This window comes from Bombina bombina, chromosome 10, assembly GCF_027579735.1.
Source record: "Bombina bombina isolate aBomBom1 chromosome 10, aBomBom1.pri, whole genome shotgun sequence".
Taxonomy (NCBI): Eukaryota; Metazoa; Chordata; class Amphibia; order Anura; family Bombinatoridae; genus Bombina; species Bombina bombina.
The window spans coordinates 110,568,593-110,583,163 of record NC_069508.1 but is presented as its reverse complement, the minus strand read 5'-3'; the positions used below and the strand labels follow the sequence as shown (position 1 = coordinate 110,583,163).

General features: G+C 42.8%; 1 protein-coding gene across 1 annotated transcript in view; it reads right to left on the bottom strand.

Moving 5' to 3' along the window:
• Nucleotides 1-14,571, bottom strand: part of COP1 (COP1 E3 ubiquitin ligase) — a gene marked incomplete in the record, with an annotated part of 548,256 nt that overhangs the window by 439,691 nt on the left and 93,994 nt on the right. The window contains 1 exon segment of the mRNA XM_053693305.1: nucleotides 6,745-6,813. Within this exon segment, the coding sequence (XP_053549280.1) occupies nucleotides 6,745-6,813 (69 nt within the window).

Genomic DNA, 14,571 nt, shown 5'->3' with positions numbered 1-14,571 from the left:
AAATTTTGGGGTTTAATGTTCCTTTAAGGCACAAAATCATAAGTGACGGTATAAGAATCTCAGCTGTGTATTGAGTGAGGAAGTGAGACATTTTGTAGATTTTTTTTTTTTTTTTTTTTTTTTTTTTTTAAAAAAGGTGCAGGCAGCAGTAGTTAAAGGGCCACTAAACCCAAAATATTTCTTTCATGATTCAGATAGAACATACAAATTTAAACAACATTACAATTTGCTTCTATTATTTATTTTGCTTCATTTTTTAGATATCCTTATTTGAAGAAAAAGCAATGCACATGGGTGAGCCAATCACATGAGGCTTCTATGTACAGCAACCAATCAGCAGCTACTGAGCATATCTAGATATGCTTTTAAGCAAAGAATATCAAGAGAATAAAACAAATTAGATAATAGAAGTAAATTAGAAAGATGTTTAAAATTGCATTCTCTTTCTAAATCATGAAAGAAAAAATGTGGGTTTCATGTCCCTTTAACTAAGGATTTAATATGAGGAGCAAAAACAGAATTTATGTTTACCTGATAAATTTCTTTCTCCAACGGTGTGTCCGGTCCACGGCGTCATCCTTACTTGTGGGATATTCTCTTCCCCAACAGGAAATGGCAAAGAGCCCAGCAAAGCTGGTCACATGATCCCTCCTAGGCTCCGCCTACCCCAGTCATTCGACCGACGTTAAGGAGGAATATTTGCATAGGAGAAACCATATGGTACCGTGGTGACTGTAGTTAAAGAAAATAAAATATCAGACCTGATTAAAAAAACCAGGGCGGGCCGTGGACCGGACACACCGTTGGAGAAAGAAATTTATCAGGTAAACATAAATTCTGTTTTCTCCAACATAGGTGTGTCCGGTCCACGGCGTCATCCTTACTTGTGGGAACCAATACCAAAGCTTTAGGACACGGATGAAGGGAGGGAGCAAATCAGGTCACCTAAATGGAAGGCACCACGGCTTGCAAAACCTTTCTCCCAAAAATAGCCTCAGAAGAAGCAAAAGTATCAAACTTGTAAAATTTGGTAAAAGTGTGCAGTGAAGACCAAGTCGCTGCCCTACATATCTGATCAACAGAAGCCTCGTTCTTGAAGGCCCATGTGGAAGCCACAGCCCTAGTGGAATGAGCTGTGATTCTTTCGGGAGGCTGCCGTCCGGCAGTCTCGTAAGCCAATCTGATGATGCTTTTAATCCAAAAAGAGAGAGAGGTAGAAGTTGCTTTTTGACCTCTCCTTTTACCTGAATAAACAACAAACAAGGAAGATGTTTGTCTAAAATCCTTTGTAGCATCTAAATAGAATTTTAGAGCGCGAACAACATCCAAATTGTGCAACAAACGTTCCTTCTTTGAAACTGGTTTTGGACACAGAGAAGGTACGATAATCTCCTGGTTAATGTTTTTGTTAGAAACAACTTTTGGAAGAAAACCAGGTTTAGTACGTAAAACCACCTTATCTGCATGGAACACCAGATAAGGAGGAGAACACTGCAGAGCAGATAATTCTGAGACTCTTCTAGCAGAAGAAATCGCAACTAAAAACAAAACTTTCCAAGATAATAACTTAATATCAACGGAATGTAAGGGTTCAAACGGAACCCCCTGAAGAACTGAAAGAACTAAATTGAGACTCCAAGGAGGAGTCAAAGGTTTGTAAACAGGCTTGATTCTAACCAGAGCCTGAACAAAGGCTTGAACATCTGGCACAGCTGCCAGCTTTTTGTGAAGTAATACCGACAAGGCAGAAATCTGTCCCTTCAGGGAACTTGCAGATAATCCTTTTTCCAATCCTTCTTGAAGGAAGGATAGAATCCTAGGAATCTTAACCTTGTCCCAAGGGAATCCTTTAGATTCACACCAACAGATATATTTTTTCCAAATTTTATGGTAAATCTTTCTAGTCACAGGCTTTCTGGCCTGAACAAGAGTATCGATAACAGAATCTGAGAATCCTCGCTTCGATAAAATCAAGCGTTCAATCTCCAAGCAGTCAGCTGGAGTGAAACCAGATTCGGATGTTCGAACGGACCCTGAACAAGAAGGTCTCGTCTCAAAGGTAGCTTCCAAGGTGGAGCCGATGACATATTCACCAGATCTGCATACCAAGTCCTGCGTGGCCACGCAGGAGCTATCAAGATCACCGACGCCCTCTCCTGCTTGATCCTGGCTATCAGCCTGGGGATGAGAGGAAATGGCGGGAACACATAAGCTAGTTTGAAGGTCCAAGGTGCTACTAGTGCATCCACTAGAGCCGCCTTGGGATCCCTGGATCTGGCCCCGTAGCAAGGAACTTTGAAGTTCTGACGAGAGGCCATCAGATCCATGTCTGGAATGCCCCACAGGTGAGTGACTTGGGCAAAGATTTCCGGATGGAGTTCCCACTCCCCCGGATGCAATGTCTGCCGACTCAGAAAATCCGCTTCCCAATTTTCCACTCCTGGGATGTGGATAGCAGACAGGTGGCAGGAGTGAGACTCCGCCCAAAGAATAATTTTGGTTACTTCTTCCATCGCTAGGGAACTCCTTGTTCCCCCCTGATGGTTGATGTACGCAACAGTCGTCATGTTGTCTGATTGAAACCGTATGAACCTGGTCCTCGCAAGCTGGGGCCAGGCCTGGAGAGCATTGAATATCGCTCTCAGTTCCAGAATATTTATCGGTAGAAGAGATTCTTCCCGAGACCAAAGACCCTGAGCTTTCAGGGATCCCCAGACCGCGCCCCAGCCTATCAGACTGGCGTCGGTCGTGACAATGACCCACTCTGGTCTGTGGAACATCATCCCTTGAGACAGATTGTCCAGGGACAGCCACCAACGGAGTGAGTCTCTGGTTCTCTGATTTACTTGTATCTTCGGAGACAAGTCTGTATAGTCCCCATTCCACTGACTGAGCATGCACAGTTGTAATGGTCTTAGATGAATGCGCGCAAAAGGAACTATGTCCATCGCCGCCACCATCAACCCGATCACTTCCATGCACTGAGCTATGGAAGGAAGAGGAACGGAATGAAGTATCCGACAAGAGTCCAGAAGCTTTGTTTTTCTGGCCTCTGTTAGAAAGATCCTCATTTCTAAGGAGTCTATAATTGTTCCCAAGAAGGGAACCCTTGTTGACGGGGATAGAGAACTCTTTTCCACGTTCACTTTCCAGCCGTGAGATCTGAGAAAGGCCAGGACAATGTCCGTGTGAGCCTTTGCTTGAGGAAGGGACGACGCTTGAATCAGAATGTCGTCCAGGTAAGGTACTACTGCAATGCCCCTTGGTCTTAGCACCGCTAGAAGGGACCCTAGTACCTTTGTGAAAATCCTTGGAGCAGTGGCTAATCCGAAAGGAAGCGCCACGAACTGGTAATGTTTGTCCAGGAATGCAAACCTTAGGAACCGATGATGTTCCTTGTGGATAGGAATATGTAGATACGCATCCTTTAAATCCACCGTGGTCATGAATTGACCTTCCTGGATGGAAGGAAGGATAGTTCGAATGGTTTCCATCTTGAACGATGGGACCTTGAGAAATTTGTTTAAGATCTTGAGATCTAGGATTGGTCTGAACGTTCCCTCTTTTTTGGGAACTATGAACAGATTGGAGTAGAACCCCATCCCTTGTTCTCTTAATGGAACAGGATGAATCACTCCCATTTTTAACAGGTCTTCTACACAATGTAAGAACGCCTGTCTTTTTATGTGGTCTGAAGACAACTGCGACCTGTGGAACCTCCCCCTTGGGGGAAGTCCCTTGAATTCCAGAAGATAACCCTGGGAGACTATTTCTAGCGCCCAAGGATCCAGAACATCTCTTGCCCAAGCCTGAGCGAAGAGAGAGAGTCTGCCCCCCACCAGATCCGGTCCCGGATCGGGGGCCAATATTTCATGCTGTCTTGGTAGCAGTGGCAGGTTTCTTGGCCTGCTTTCCCTTGTTCCAGCCTTGCATTGGTCTCCAAGCTGGCTTGGCCTGAGAAGTATTACCCTCTTGCTTAGAGGACGTAGCACCTTGGGCTGGTCCGTTTTTACGAAAGGGACGAAAATTAGGTCTATTTTTTGCCTTGAAGGGCCGATCCTGAGGAAGGGCGTGGCCCTTACCCCCAGTGATATCAGAGATAATCTCTTTCAAGTCAGGACCAAACAGCGTTTTCCCCTTGAAAGGAATGTTTAGTAGCTTGTTCTTGGAAGACGCATCAGCCGACCAAGATTTCAACCAAAGCGCTCTGCGCGCCACAATAGCAAACCCAGAGTTCTTAGCCGCTAACTTAGCCAATTGCAAAGAGGCGTCTAGAGTGAAAGAATTAGCCAATTTGAGAGCATTGATTCTGTCCATAATCTCCTCATAAGGAGGAGAGTCACTATCGAGCACCTTAAGCAGTTCATCAAACCAGAAATATGCGGCAGTAGTGACAGGGACAATGCATGAAATGGGTTGTAGAAGGTAACCCTGCTGAACAAACATCTTTTTAAGCAAACCTTCTAATTTTTTATCCATAGGATCTTTGAAAGCACAACTATCCTCTATGGGAATAGTGGTGCGTTTGTTTAAAGTAGAAACCGCTCCCTCGACCTTGGGGACTGACTGCCATAAGTCCTTTCTGGGGTCGACCATAGGAAACAATTTTTTAAATATGGGGGGAGGGACGAAAGGAATACCGGGCCTTTCCCATTCTTTATTAACAATGTCCGCCACCCGCTTGGGTATAGGAAAAGCTTCTGGGAGCCCCGGCACCTCTAGGAACTTGTCCATTTTACATAGTTTCTCTGGGATGACTAAATTTTCACAATCATCCAGAGTGGATAATACCTCCTTAAGCAAAATGCGGAGATGTTCCAATTTAAATTTAAATGTAATCACATCAGATTCAGCCTGCTGAGAAATGTTCCCTAAATCAGTAATTTCTCCCTCAGACAAAACCTCCCTGGCCCCCTCAGATTGGGTTAGGGGCCCTTCAGAGATATTAATATCAGCGTCGTCATGCTCTTCAGTAACTAAAACAGAGCAGCCACGCTTACGCTGACAAGGGTTAATTTTGGCTAAAATGTTTTTGACAGAATTATCCATTACAGCCGTTAATTGTTGCATAGTAAGGAGTATTGGCGCGCTAGATGTACTAGGGGCCTCCTGAGTGGGCAAGACTCGTGTAGACGAAGGAGGGAATGATGCAGTACCATGCTTACTCCCCTCACTTGAGGAATCATCTTGGGCATCATTGTCATTATCACATAAATCACATTTATTTAAATGAATAGGAATTCTGGCTTCCCCACATTCAGAACACAGTCTATCTGGTAGTTCAGACATGTTAAACAGGCATAAACTTGATCAGAAAGCACAAAAAACGTTTTAAAATAAAACCGTTACTGTCACTTTAAATTTTAAACTGAACACACTTTATTACTGCAATTGCGAAAAAACATGAAGGAATTGTTCAAAATTCACCAAATTTTCACCACAGCGTCTTAAAGCCTTGAAAATATTGCACACCAATTTTGGAAGCTTTAACCCTTAAAATAACGGAACCGGAGCCGTTTTAAGCTTTAAACCCCTTTACAGTCCCTGGTATCTGCTTTGCTGAGACCCAACCAAACCCAAAGGGGAATACGATACCAAATGACGCCTTCAGAAGTCTTTTATAAGTATCAGAGCTCCTCTCACATGCGACTGCATGCCATGCCTCTCAAAAACAAGTGCGCAACACCGGCGCGAAAATGAGACTCTGCCTATGCTTTGGGAAAGCCCCTAAAGAATATGTCTAAAACAGTGCCTGCCGATATTATTATATCAAAATACCCAGATAAAATGATTCCTCAAGGCTAAATATGTGTTAATAATCAATCGATTTAGCCCAGAAAAAGTCTACAGTTTAAATAAGCCCTTGTGAAGCCCTTATTTACAATCGTAATAAACATGGCTTACCGGATCCCATAGGGAAAATGACAGCTTCCAGCATTACATCGTCTTGTTAGAATGTGTCATACCTCAAGCAGCAAGGGACTGCAAACTGTTCCCCCAACTGAAGTTAATTGCTCTCAACAGTCCTGTGTGGAACAGCCATGGATTTTAGTTACGGTTGCTAAAATCATTTTCCTCATACAAACAGAATTCTTCATCTCTTTTCTGTTTCTGAGTAAATAGTACGTACCAGCACTATTTGAAAATAACAAACTCTTGATTGAATAATGAAAAACTACAGTTAAACACTAAAAAACTCTAAGCCATCTCCGTGGAGATGTTGCCTGTACAACGGCAAAGAGAATGACTGGGGTAGGCGGAGCCTAGGAGGGATCATGTGACCAGCTTTGCTGGGCTCTTTGCCATTTCCTGTTGGGGAAGAGAATATCCCACAAGTAAGGATGACGCCGTGGACCGGACACACCTATGTTGGAGAAATAAGGTTTTAAGTCAAATATGACCCAAAGGCAGCAGGTCGGAGGAGTAGATTTGATGAAAGTTATCCACAGTAAAGGAGATATGGGGAATAAGGAGATATGGGGAATAAGGAGATATGGGGAATGGGGAGATATGGGGAATGGGGAGATTAGTAAGAGGAGCTCAGTTTTCGAATTGTTAAGCTTTATGACAAGGCAAGTAGACAGAAAAGTAGTTTTTATCATTCTAAAATCTGCTTTTTACATACAATTGTATCAAATGGAAGCATTCCTCAATTCCAAACACAGATAACTGTAAAATGTAGCAAGATGGTAACTAGAAAACACCTTAAAACGCACTCTTAATTTAGTATTAATCTCTCATTACCTCTCTTTTATTCCGTCGTGCGACTTTAAGGAATTCCATGAGGATCTGTAATTGAGCAGCATGAGACTCCTGAAGGAATAAAAAAAGCATTTATTCTTCTGTTTTCTTAGCAAAAGTTATCACACCAGGCATCAGCTGTGTTAGATGTTCATAGTGTTAGATGGGGTGGGGGGAATAACATTTACATATATATCTCTATCGACACACACATACATATACACACACACACACACTATATGGCCAAAAGTATGTGGATATCCCAACTAAATATTCATGTATTTCAGCCACACCAATTGCTAACAGATGCATAAAATCCAACACAAAGCTATGGAGTCTTAATAGACCAACATTGGCAGTACAATGGGTGATTCCGAAGAGCTCAGTGATTTTAAATGTTGCACTGTCACAGGATGCGACTTTTGCCCTACTAGATCTGTCCTAGTAAACTGTCGGTGATATAATTACAAAGTGGAAGTACCTAGAAACAACGGCAGTCTATCCACAATGTAGTAGATCAGGCAGACTCACAAACAGATGGTGCAGAGTTCAGAGTTCTGAGTTCCAAACTGCCTCTGGAAGAAGAATCAGCACAAGAACTATGCTTCTGGAGCATCATAAAGTTTCCTTGGCCAAGCATCTGTACATAAACTTTATATCACCATAAGCAATACCAAGTGTCAGCTGGAGAGGTATAAAGCGAGCTGCCCTTGGACTCTGGAGACGTGTTAATGGGGGTGATGAATCATGCTTAACTATCTGGAAGTTTAAAGGGACAGTCAAGTCCAAAAAAAAACTTTCATGTTTCAAATAGGGCATGTAATTTTAAACAACTTTCCAATTTACTTTTATAACTAATTTTGCTTTGTTCTCTAGGTATTCTTAGTTGAAAGCTAAACCTAGGAGGTTCATATGCTAATTTCTTAGACCTTGAAGGCCGCCTATAATCTAAATGCATTTTGATAGTTTTTCACCACTAGAGGACATTAGTTCACGTGTTTCATATAGATAACAGAGCTCATGCACGAGAATTTACCATGGAGACCACTCTGAATGGCTTAAATATAAGTCTTTCAAAAGAACTGGAAAAAAGGGGGCAGTCTGCTGAGGCTTAGATACAAGGTAATTACAGAGGTAAAAGGTGTATAATTATAACTGTTGGTTATGCAAAATGGGGGAATTGGTAATTAAGGGATTATCTTTTAAAACAACAAAAATTCTGATGTTGACTGTCCCTTTAACAGAAATATCTGGGTGTTGTGAATGCCAGGAGAATGCTACCTACCAGAATGCACAGTGCCTACTGTAAAGTTTGGTGGGTTAATAGTCTGGGCCTGTTTTTCAGGGTTTGGGCTTAGTTCCAGAAAAGGGTCACTTTAATGCTACAAAGACATTTTAGAGAAGGCCCTTTCCAGCTCCAGCAAACGGTCACTATGCAAAAAAATAAAATTTATGCTTACCTGATAAATTTATTTCTCTTGTGGTGTATCCAGTCCACGGGTTCATCCATTACTTGTGGGATATTCTCCTTCCCAACAGGAAGTTGCAAGAGGACACCCACAGCAGAGCTGTCTATATAGCTCCTCCCCTAACTGCCACCCCCAGTCATTCGACCGAAGACAAGCAAGAAAAACAGAATTTATGCTTACCTGATAAATTACTTTCTCTTGCGGTGTATCCAGTCCACGGATTCATCCTTACTTGTGGGATATTCTCATTCCCTACAGGAAGTGGGAAAGAGAGCACACAGCAGAGATGTCCATATAGCTCCCCCCTAGCTCCACCCCCCAGTCATTCGACCGAAGGTTAGGAGAAAAGGAGAAACCATAGGGTGCAGTAGTTTAAACAAAAACATTTTTAACCTGACTTAATTGCCAGGTCGGGCCGTGGACTGGATACACCGCAAGAGAAAGTAATTTATCAGGTAAGCATAAATTCTGTTTTCTCTTGCAAGGTGTATCCAGGGAACGGATTCATCCTTACTTTTGGGATACCAATACCAAAGCTTTAGGACACGGATGAAGGGAGGGAACAAGACAGGTAACCTAAACGGAAGGCACCACTGCTTGCAAAACATTTCTCCCAAAAATAGCCTCCGAAGAAGCAAAAGTATCGAATTTGTAAAATTTGGAAAACGTATGCAGCGAAGACCAAGTTACTGCCTTACAAATCTGTTCAACAGAAGCCACATTTTTAAAAGCCCATGTGGAAGCCACTGCTCTGGTAGAATGAGCAGTAATTGTTTCAGGAGGCTGCTGGCCAGCAGTCTCATAAGCCAAACGGAAAGAGGTAGCAGTCTCTTTCTGACCTCTCCTCTTACCAGAATAAACGACAAACACGGATGATGTTTGTCTGAAATCTTTAGTTGCTTGCAAATAGAATTTCAAAGCACGAACCACATCAATATTGTGCAATAGTCGTTCCTTCCTTGAGAATGGATTAGGACAGAGAAGGAACAATGATTTCCTGGTTAATATTCTTATTAGAAACCACTTTTGGAAGAAAACCAGGTTTGGTACGCAAAACTACCTTATCTGCATGGAAAACCAGGTAAGGTGAATCACACTGTAAAGCAGATAACTCTGAAACTCTTCGAGCAGAAGAGATAGCTACCAAAATCAAAACTTTCCAAGATAAAAGCTTAATATCTATGGAATGTAAAGGTTCAAACGGAACCCCTTGCAGAACTGAAATAACTAAATTCAGACTCCATGGCGGAGCCACAGGTCTATAAACAGGCTTGATTCTGACTAAAGCCTGACTAAACGCTTGAACGTCTGGGACATCTGCCAGACATTTGTGTAAAAGAATAGACAAAGCAGATATCTGTCCTTTTAAGGAACTAGCTGACAATCCTTTCTCCAATCCTTCTTGGAGAAAGGACAATATCCTCGGAATCCTAATCTTACTCCATGAGTAACCCTTGGATTCACACCAAAAAAGATATTTCTCTTGTTAAGTGTATCCAGTCCACGGATCATCCATTACTTATGGGATATTAACTCCTCCCCATCAGGAAGTGCAAGAGGATTCACCCAGCAGAGCTGCTATATAGCTCCTCCCCTAACTGCCATTACCAGTCATTCTCTTGCACCCAACGAATAGATAGGATGTGTGAGAGGACTGTGGTGATTATACTTAGTTTCATACCTTCAATCAAAAGTTTGTTATTTTATAATAGCACCGGAGTGTGTTATTCCTTCACTGGTAGAATTTGAAGAAGAATCTACCTGAGTTTTTCTATGATTTTAGCCGGAGTAGTTAAGATCATATTGCTGTTTCTCGGCCATCTGAGGAGAGGTAAACTTCAGATCAGGGGACAGCGGGCAGATTAATCTGCAAAGAGGTATGTAGCAGCTTATTATTTTCTGACAATGGAATTGATGAGAAAATTCTGCCATACCGATATAATGTAAACTCAGCCTTAAATGCAGTAGCAGCAACTGGTATCAGGCTGTCATGTATGTATATTTTACACTTCAGTATTCTGGGGAATGGCACTTCACTGGAATTATACAGTATGCATAAAACTTTAGCCTAATTTGCAGGGACTAGCAACAGGCTTTTTAATAACACTCAATTTATTAATGTTAAACGTTTTTTGCTGGCATGTAAAATCGTTTAATTTTCTGAGGTACTGGGTGAAAAAATGTTTTGGGCACTATTTTTTTCCACTTGGCAGTCGTTTTATTTAATTTATGACAGTTTACTGATCTCTCTCACTGTTATGTGTGAGGGGGAGGGGCCTTTTTTGGTGCTTTTGCTACGCATAAAAAAATTCAGTCAGAAGTTTATTGTCTTCCCTGCATGATCCGGTTCATTTCTACAGAACTCAGGGGTCTTCAAAACTTGTTTTGAGGGAGGTAATCACTCACAGCAGAGCTGTGAGATTGTAGTTGACTGTGATAAAAAAAACGTTTATTTCTGTATTTATTTATTTTTTCTGCTATCAGGGTTAGTTATCCTTTGCTAATGGGAGCAATCCTTTGCTAAAATTGTGTTTTTTACAAAGATTTGATGCTATAACTTTTCAGTTTATTAATTTTCAACTGTCATAACTTTTTCTGTGCTTCTTATAGGCACAGTACGTTTTCATATTATAGTAAATTACTTGAAAAGTATTTCCAAGTTGCTAGTTTATTTGCTAGTGTGTTAAACATGTCTGATTCAGAGGAAGATATCTGTGCTATATGTGCTAAAGCCAAAGTGGAGCCCAATAGAAATTTATGTACTAACTGTATTGATGCTACTTTAAATAAAAGTCAATCTGTACAAATTGAACATATTTCACCAAACAACGAAGGGAGAGTTATGCCGACTAACTCGCCTCACGTGTCAGTACCTGCATCTCCCGCTCGGGAGGTGCGTGATATTGTAGCGCCGAGTACATCTGGGCGGCCATTACAAATCACATTACAGGATATGGCTACTGTTATGACTGAAGTTTTGGCTAAATTACCAGAACTAAGAGGTAAGCGTGATCACTCTGGGGTGAGAACAGAGTGCGCTGATTATATTAGGGCCATGTCAGACACTGCGTCACAATTTGCAGAACATGAGGACGGAGAGCTTCATTCTGCGGGTGACGGTTCTGATCCAAACAAACTGGATTCAGATATTTCAAATTTTAAATTTAAGCTGGAAAACCTCTGTGTATTACTAGGGGAGGTGTTAGCGGCTCTGAATGATTGTAACACAGTTGCAATACCAGAGAAAATGTGTAGGTTGGATAAATATTTTGCGGTACCGGCGAGTACTGACGTTTTTCCTATACCTAAGAGACTTACTGAAATTGTTACTAAGGAGTGGGATAGACCCGGTGTGCCGTTCTCACCCCCTCCGATATTTAGAAAGATGTTTCCAATAGACGCCATCACACGGGACTTATGGCAAACGGTCCCTAAGGTGGAGGGAGCAGTTTCTACTTTAGCTAAGCGTACCACTATCCCGGTGGAGGATAGCTGTGCCTTTTCAGATCCAATGGATAAAAAGTTAGAGGGTTACCTTAAGAAAATGTTTGTTCAACAAGGTTTTATATTGCAACCTCTTGCATGCATTGCGCCTGTCACGGCTGCAGCAGCATTTTGGTTTGAGTCTCTGGAAGAGACACTTGAATCAGCTCCATTAGATGAGATTACACACAAGCTTAAAGCCCTTAAGTTAGCTAACTCATTTATTTCAGATGCCGTAGTACATTTAACTAAACTTACGGCTAAGAATTCCGGATTCGCCATTCAGGCACGCAGAGCACTGTGGCTAAAATCCTGGTCAGCTGACGTTACTTCTAAATCTAAATTGCTTAATATACCTTTCAAAGGGCAGACCTTATTCGGGCCCGGGTTGAAAGAAATTATCGCTGACATTACAGGAGGTAAAGGCCATGCCCTGCCTCAAGACAGAGCCAAACCTAAGGCTAGACAGTCTAATTTTCGTTCCTTTCGTAATTTCAAAGCAGGAGCAGCATCAACTTCCTCTGCACCAAAACAGGAAGGAGCTGTTGCTCGCTACAGACAAGGCTGGAGACCTAACCAGTCCTGGAACAAGGGCAAGCAGGCCAGGAAACCTGCTGCTGCCCCTAAGACAGCATGAATCGAGGGCCCCCGATCCGGGAACGGATCTAGTGGGGGGCAGACTTTCTCTCTTCGCCCAGGCTTGGGCAAGAGATGTCCAGGATCCCTGGGCGTTAGAGATCATATCTCAGGGATACCTTCTAGACTTCAAATTCTCTCCCCCAAGAGGGAGATTTCATCTGTCAAGGTTGTCAACAAACCAAATAAAGAAAGAGGCGTTTCTACGCTGCGTACAAGATCTTTTATTAATGGGAGTGATCCATCCGGTTCCGCGGTCGGAACAAGGACAAGGGTTTTACTCAAATCTGTTTGTGGTTCCCAAAAAAGAGGGAACTTTCAGGCCAATCTTGGATTTAAAGATCCTAAACAAATTCCTAAGAGTTCCATCGTTCAAAATGGAAACTATTCGGACAATTTTACCCATGATCCAAAAGGGTCAGTACATGACCACAGTGGATTTAAAGGATGCTTACCTTCACATACCGATTCACAAAGATCATTACCGGTATCTAAGGTTTGCCTTTCTAGACAGGCATTACCAGTTTGTAGCTCTTCCATTCGGATTGGCTACGGCTCCGAGAATCTTCACAAAGGTTCTGGGTGCTCTTCTGGCGGTACTAAGACCGCAAGGAATTGCGGTAGCTCCGTACCTAGACGACATTCTGATACAAGCTTCAAGCTTTCAAACTGCCAAGTCTCATACAGAGTTAGTACTGGCATTTCTAAGGTTGCATGGATGGAAGGTGAACGAAAAGAAGAGTTCTCTCTTTCCACTCACAAGAGTTCCCTTCTTGGGGACTCTTATAGATTCTGTAGAAATGAAGATTTACCTGACAGAAGACAGGTTAACAAAGCTTCAAAATGCATGCCGTGTCCTTCATTCCATTCAACACCCGTCAGTAGCTCAATGCATGGAGGTGATCGGCTTAATGGTAGCAGCAATGGACATAGTACCCTTTGCACGTCTACATCTCAGACCGCTGCAATTGTGCATGCTAAGTCAGTGGAATGGGGATTACTCAGACTTGTCCCCTACTCTGAATCTGGATCAAGAGACCAGAAATTCTCTTCTATGGTGGCTTTCTCGGCCACATCTGTCCAGGGGGATGCCATTCAGCAGGCCGGACTGGACAATTGTAACAACAGACGCCAGCCTACTAGGTTGGGGCGCTGTCTGGAATTCTCTGAAGGCTCAGGGACAATGGAATCAGGAGGAGAGTCTCCTACCAATAAACATTCTGGAATTGAGAGCAGTTCTCAATGCCCTTCTGGCTTGGCCCCAGTTAACAACTCGGGGGTTCATCAGGTTTCAGTCGGACAACATCACGACTGTAGCTTACATCAACCATCAGGGAGGGACAAGAAGCTCCCTAGCAATGATGGAAGTATCAAAGATAATTTGCTGGGCAGAGTCTCACTCTTGCCACCTGTCAGCAATCCACATCACGGGAGTGGAGAACTGGGAGGCGGATTTCTTAAGTCGTCAGACTTTTCATCCGGGGGAGTGGGAACTTCATCCGGAGGTCTTTGCCCAAATACTTCGACGTTGGGGCAAACCAGAGATAGATCTCTTGGCGTCTCGACAGAACGCCAAGCTTCCTCGTTACGGGTCCAGATCCAGGGATCCGGGAGCGGTTCTGATAGATGCTTTGACAGCACCTTGGACCTTCGGGATGGCTTATGTGTTTCCACCCTTCCCGATGCTTCCTCGATTGATTGCCAGAATCAAACAGGAGAGAGCATCAGTGATTCTAATAGCGCCTGCATGGCCACGCAGGACTTGGTATGCAGATCTAGTGGACATGTCATCCTGTCCACCTTGGTCGCTACCTCTGAAACAGGACCTTCTGATCCAGGGTCCCTTCAAACATCAAAATCTAATTTCTCTGAAGCTGACTGCTTGGAAATTGAACGCTTGATTTTATCAAAACGTGGTTTTTCTGAGTCAGTTATTGATACCTTAATACAGGCTAGGAAGCCTGTTACCAGAAAGATTTACCATAAGATATGGCGCAAATACTTATATTGGTGCGAATCCAAGAGTTACTCATGGAGTAAGGTTAGGATTCCGAGGATATTGTCTTTTCTACAAGAAGGTTTAGAAAAGGGTTTATCCGCTAGTTCCTTAAAGGGACAGATTTCAGCTCTGTCCATTCTTTTACACAAACGTCTGTCAGAAGTTCCGGACGTTCAAGCTTTTTGTCAGGCTTTAGCTAGGATCAAGCCTGTGTTTAAAACTGTTGCTCCACCATGGAGTTTG